This window comes from Numenius arquata, chromosome 4, assembly GCF_964106895.1.
Source record: "Numenius arquata chromosome 4, bNumArq3.hap1.1, whole genome shotgun sequence".
NCBI lineage: Eukaryota > Metazoa > Chordata > Aves > Charadriiformes > Scolopacidae > Numenius > Numenius arquata.
In genome coordinates, this window is record NC_133579.1 from 46,168,269 (window position 1) to 46,174,268 (window position 6,000).

The 6,000-nt window shown below is 37.1% G+C and overlaps 1 protein-coding gene across 4 annotated transcripts in view; it reads left to right on the forward strand.

Annotated features, from left to right (window-relative positions):
• The window catches only part of MARCHF6 (membrane associated ring-CH-type finger 6), a 51,133-nt gene extending 47,705 nt beyond the window's left edge, over positions 1 to 3,428 (forward strand). For all 4 annotated transcript variants that reach the window (XM_074146122.1, XM_074146123.1, XM_074146124.1 and 1 more), the window contains one exon: positions 824 to 3,428. In XM_074146122.1, the coding sequence (XP_074002223.1) occupies positions 824 to 914 (91 nt within the window). In that variant the 3' untranslated portion in view covers positions 915 to 3,428. The remainder of the gene's footprint in view (positions 1 to 823) is intronic.
• The last annotated feature ends 2,572 nt before the right edge of the window (positions 3,429 to 6,000 follow it).

The window sequence follows — 6,000 nt, forward strand, 5'->3', positions numbered from 1 at the left end:
CGTGTAGAACTAGCATACAAATAGGAAGCATGGAAAGGAATGTAGGTAGCATAAAGTAGGAGCGTGAAACAATGACATAGAGGAAGTAAGGAATAATGTGAAAGGTAGGAAAACTGCTAAGCTGGTGAGATGTTGAAACACTTTAAATAAAGGAATCTTGCAGCCCTTAGGCTTGACACTGAGTAGCATTAGGATGTTTTCTCTCCCTTTAAGAAAGATTGAACTGCAGTAAAAGTTATTTCTTTACAATATTTACTTTTTTCAACCAGGGTGTATTTCATTGGATATATGAGCTGAGCCTGTCTTCCTCTTACCCAATGCATGTTCTACATTGTGGCAGATTGGTGGTTTTTGTGTTGAGTGGGCTTTTTTGGTGTTTTTGTTTTTATTTTAGAACCTCATTAGTGCTCTCATTTGGATTTATATATGAGTGGTTGTTCCAGATGTTCAAGTGGCAGTAGCTCAAACAGACACTGCGAAGATGTTCTTAAAAGTGTCATCCAGCAAAGGGGCTGGGCATATAAATAATGCAAGCACATTTTTTATATTTCATATCTTCATTCCGCTTGTATATGTCTGAACTGTATGACTACGAAAGTTAAACACAAACTTGTGATGTCTGTATTTCATTATGAAATGCCTGAATGTTGAGGGAAAAAGAAAAAAAGAGGATGGTTGAATACCATTGAGAGAGGGATCACTTGTAGAACAACTTTTATTGAAACAGGAAGGCTACATCTGCAGCAAAGGAAATAGAGTGAATTTCTGTTATAGAATTGTATTAACTTTTGTTAATTTCTCACTGTTTTTACTATAATCCCAGGTACCTTGTCGGGCAACGACTTGTGAATTATGAACGAAAATCTGGTAAACAAGGCACATCAACAACTCCACCTCAGTCTTCACAAGAATAGATGGTCATATTAAACATCTTGACCTTCCCTTTGCCTTTACGTGTCCTTTTTTCATAGACTTTTCTTCAGTCTTTGGATATCTCTCCCAACAATACTCTCAGCAGTGTTTTGGCTTCTGTTAGTAGCATCCAGATAGCAGTTAAGGCTCTGTTCCTTATCTGCTTTTTCTGATGTTATCAATGCTGTCTGAGGTCTGTATATGTGTAAATAGAAGTATCCTGACACCCTAAAACCTTGGATTAAAAAGAATGTGCATTGTACATCTTTAAAAAAAGTATATTAATTTATTAAATCTAGTTGTCACTTTATTTTGGACTGCTGTTCTGTTGACAATGTGCCACAAAGCAATAGTGCGAAGAGGCAAGATGTTTTTATAAAATTTGGAGCTTACTTTATGGTGTTCATAACAGTTCTTATTGTAGTAATATAGTATGATTTTTCATGAGTGGAAAGGCCACACAGAGAATATCAAAAGTAAATAACTGTCTTATAGTCAGCAATGAAGTGGCCGTGGTGAGAACATAACGAACTATGTATCTTGCTGTCAAGTTTTTTATTATTTTGTATAACACCAAAGCTGTTGTACATTTTTCTATTGCCTGATTGTTTTTCATGTGTCTGAGTTTGTAATATTGTACAGTTGCTGTTAAATCAAGAAAATATTTCCTCTTCTAAGAATTCAGATGTACTTGTTGAGGCTCATCTGGGTTTTTCTGTTTGGTTGAGGGGAGGGGGGGTTGGCTTTGGGAATCAGCATTTCCTGAATTGAAACAGAAAGTAAAAAATTTACTAAGGCTAGGTAATGGAAGCATTTAAACGTACCAGGGAAAATTAGATAGGTTCTCAAATTTTAGCCGATTTCTTATCAATAGTAGAATTTTTCAGCACATCAAGAGTAGGAATGAACCTTATCTGATGTCTTTGCACAGAAACAAAGAGCATAGTGTAAGCGATATTCTGACCTGGTCCGTAATTAAAGAGCTTGAAATCTTTTTTCTCTAAGTTACCAAAGTTGCAAATTGCAGTATGAATTTTATATTGCACAATTACTTAAAAAAAAAAAAAAGACCCACAACAACAACAAAAAACTTTTCTTTCAGAATTGGTCACTGTGAATTTTTATGGGAATAATATTGAGGAAGTGATTCATCACGTACCATTTATCGCCTGTGGGGCAGGGAAATACATATCTTACTAAACAGGCAGGGAAAAGTTAGATTTCTTTGCAAGGACACAGTCAAACAAGAGCCACCAAATCAAGTCTGTGTTATTTCTAGATGTAGATAGAGTTATTTTGCAGTAATGTTTGGGGTTTTTTTATGTAGATATTTTAAAAGAAAATACATAACAGTATCACAAAGCTTTAAGTAGCATCAAATCACATGCTTAGATTGCAGTATCTTTCCTAGATTAAATGGGGGAAACAGGAGCATCCATTGCAGTAATCAGAAAATTGATGGAATGTTTAACTTGCTACTCAGTACACTGTCCTTCAGTATTCTGTACTTAAACCTATGTGTATATAATTAATACCTGAGAATCTGGTAGGTGCTTTGAGAGCGTCATCTCCATTTATTGATACTGCATCTCTGATCTGGCGTGTTTTGAGCTAATGTGGTCCAGGCTGTGATGGTGGTAGTGCACTTTTTGGTGCCTGGACTCGTCTTCTAAGGCAGTGAGCACAAGCCAAATGCATCTGAATCTAGTGGCAGGAACATTGGGCTGTCACTATCAGAAGTTTAGAAACTACTATTTTGCAGAATTAATTTTCCTGATGGTTTTGAACCTTTGGAGTGATTTATTAGGAAATTTCCAGTGAAATGAAATCATAGAAAAACAACCAAAATATTTCTTTCATTTACTGTTGCTGACTAAATGCTAAATTAAGTATTCACCCCATATATTTTTGATGTGCATAAATATTGCATTTGACTATTTACAGTGGTGTACATTGTGGGACAGATATATTTTCAGAAGATTAAATTCACTGGTAACATACATTCTTACTTATGCCAAGATTCTGTCTTCGACGTATCTTGCGTAAACAGTTCCAAAATGGTCTTGCTACTCAAATATTGCGACCACTACTGTGCATCACGCAGTGTTTGCAGTAGTGTGGTTCTTGTAACTTTGTGTTTTTATCCAGACAAACTGGTCTTAACATTAAAATTTATTAAGAAAAAGCCTTTGTGCTGTTCCTTATTACTGTTATTTTACAAGTTGTGACAGAAAACACTGAATTGGGCCAGTCATGTAATGTGAACTGTAGCTATTTTAATGTAGCTTACATTATCTGTATTCGCTCTTTGTTATGGAGAACTGGTTTCAAATCAAACTCTTGTGGTCTTGCACTGCTTTACAGATTCCAGCTGAAGTGAAGTTTGTTTCTGAAATTGTCCATTGCAAACTTGCAAAAAATCTCATCTCCTTATCTCCTTATTTTTTCATGTGTTTTGGGGAAGATGATGGAGGTTGTATAGAACAAGAATTAAAGAACATTACTTTTATTGTTTTAAATTTTAATAGTTTGCCTTATTGTGCCGTGTGTACTCCTCTGGGATAGAAACTTGATAGTAAGCATGTAAGTTAACTGGCTGTTACCAAGACAGCTGATGAGCTCTGTACCAGTGGCTTCCATCTCTGCTAGAGTAACCCAGCATGCAGTGGTCTTATATTATTCTTCAAGTGGGAAAAATTCTGTGTGTGTTGTCACCACAATTTCTGTTGACCTTGGGTCTTGAATGGAGGGACTGGAGATGCATAATGGCTTAATTGTATCCCCTTTGTGGTGTGGAGTATCTAATGCTGTTAGTAATTCTACAGGGCTTCATCCAAGAACTATCAGATGCCTCTGTAGCTATCTTTTGCATACTGAAAGAAGTTAATTGCAGCATGGCTTTGACTGTTTTTACACAGATTATTTTATATTGATTAAAAATAGTTGCAACTCTGTATCCTTTTTCTGATTCCCCCTTCTCCACTTGTAAAGCCTAAGCTACTTGGTTTTGTTTCTGAGGGCCCTCTGGGACCTGTGACTATTTTCTGTCAGTAACTTCCTCAGTAAAATGCCAGCTCCAATGCCAATTACAGTATTCACATCACTTTTCAGCTGAGTGCATTAATTCTTTCCTTGCTTTCCCCTAAGCCTGAGCAAAGGTCTTCATTAAAATCTGCACAGCAGCTCCGCTATTTTTCCAAGCTCTGTAAAAAGCCCTTTACCTTACAAAGCCTGGATAACTGGTTTGTTGATGCCACTGCATGGCACGCTGGTCAGTGCCAGTTTGTTTCCTCCTACTCCACTCTCTGTCCTTTCACTTATATCTAGATTGGAAATTCTTTGCGGCAGGGTGAGTGTTCCTGTGCTGCCTGCTGTGTGAATGGGCACCGTACAGCCTGAGCAGTGAGTGGGGCTCATCAGAAAGGATGATACAGATAATAAAAACATTAAACAGAGAACTGAATCTTGGTAGTATAATGAAGTTCGGGATGCAAAAAAAAAGAAGCCGTCTTCTGAAACGGATAAGGGAACAACTTTTACAAAGCATAATGGTAAGTTAGAGTTCTCTTAACTCTGATATTTCCGTTCTTAGATTAACTGGAACTAAAGAATTGCATAGTTAACAGCAATTTTATGACGTCTCTGATTATTCCAGACGAGCTATGCTTCTGGTTTTAATTTCTTTGTTTAGAAGTCACCATAAATTGAGCAACAGAAATCAACGCTGAAATCAAATTTACTCAATAAATGGAAATTTTTAGAAGATGGCATTTACAAAGGTCAAATTCTGTTCCAAATAAACTGAATGTTTTGAATTCAATATAATACTGAGGGATGGAGCAATGACAAGATGATTTCACAATTCTGCACATCAGCTTTGCTACTTAGATGCTTGCTGGCTGTTATCTCTTACTTGCTGAGCAGTGGCCAGTGCCAAAGCTGCATAGGTGCTCTTTTTTTTTTCCCCTGTATGAGGAGAAATCAAACATATCTGGAGTTGTCTGACATCGTGAGGGTGAGGAGGGGACAACGAGGGACACACACAGGACAGACATGACACACACTTAACGCACTTGTCTGAATTGTGTTAAATCACTTGGCTTTCAAGTGATTTAACTTGTTTCCTGTTCCTGGAGAAGGTGAGTAGTTTTACCTAGAGAGAACAGACTTCCTTGTTGCTTATAAAAATAGAGAGCACTGCAAAGCTCATGATTTATTCATATTGAATAGAATTTATGTATTAGAACATAGATAGTGAAGATCTGCATTGGTCAGCCTTGTTTGGCAGGTGCCGATTGTGTAAATGGCCTGGTTTAGTTTGGTAAGGAAAGTGCTGAATTGAAAAATACTGCTGCATTAGAATGGAGTATTCATGGGATATTTTGGCTGATCCTGACCGGGAGTCAGAGGAGCAGGAAGCAGCAGAAAAATTTTGAAGCTGAAATCAGGCAATGCTGCTATAAAGCAACAATTATGTCCATGGATATACTTTTTAATGCTCCTTATATAACAGAGTAATCGGTAAAATGCATGGGGGAAAGTACTCTGTCTAGGAAGAATCTGAGTTACTTCTTTCACTGAAGCTACACTTCTGTATTTACTACCTGTGTTTTCATAGAGTTTGATCAGCTTTTTCTTTCTTAAGCCTTCACTACCTTTATAACTTTGGGCCAGGATTCTCAACATGACCCATCAATGTCCCTCTTGCTGTGCCTTTCTGTGATCTCTTTTTTCTTCCTCATTGGAAGGGATTTGTTGACGTAACAGCCACATTACTTACCTGTGTAATCCCAAGTTTCCTTAGCCTTGCATTAACCTGCTTATAATTAGCAACTCTTGTCACACCACCAGCCCTCAAAACTGAAGCTGAAGCCTCCCTCCCTCATCTACCTCAATCTTAATTTTACTCACCAGCTATCTCAGAAGTTATTCCACTCTATGATTTGTTATGCTGTCTCCTTCCTTTCATAAATCCATGAATTACAGTAATCTTCAGGCAGATGTTTTAGTGTAATTACATGTGAAAAGCATGCTGGTTTTTGCTAAAGATATTAGTTCCCTGAAGTATAAATGACTTCTTAAAAAAGA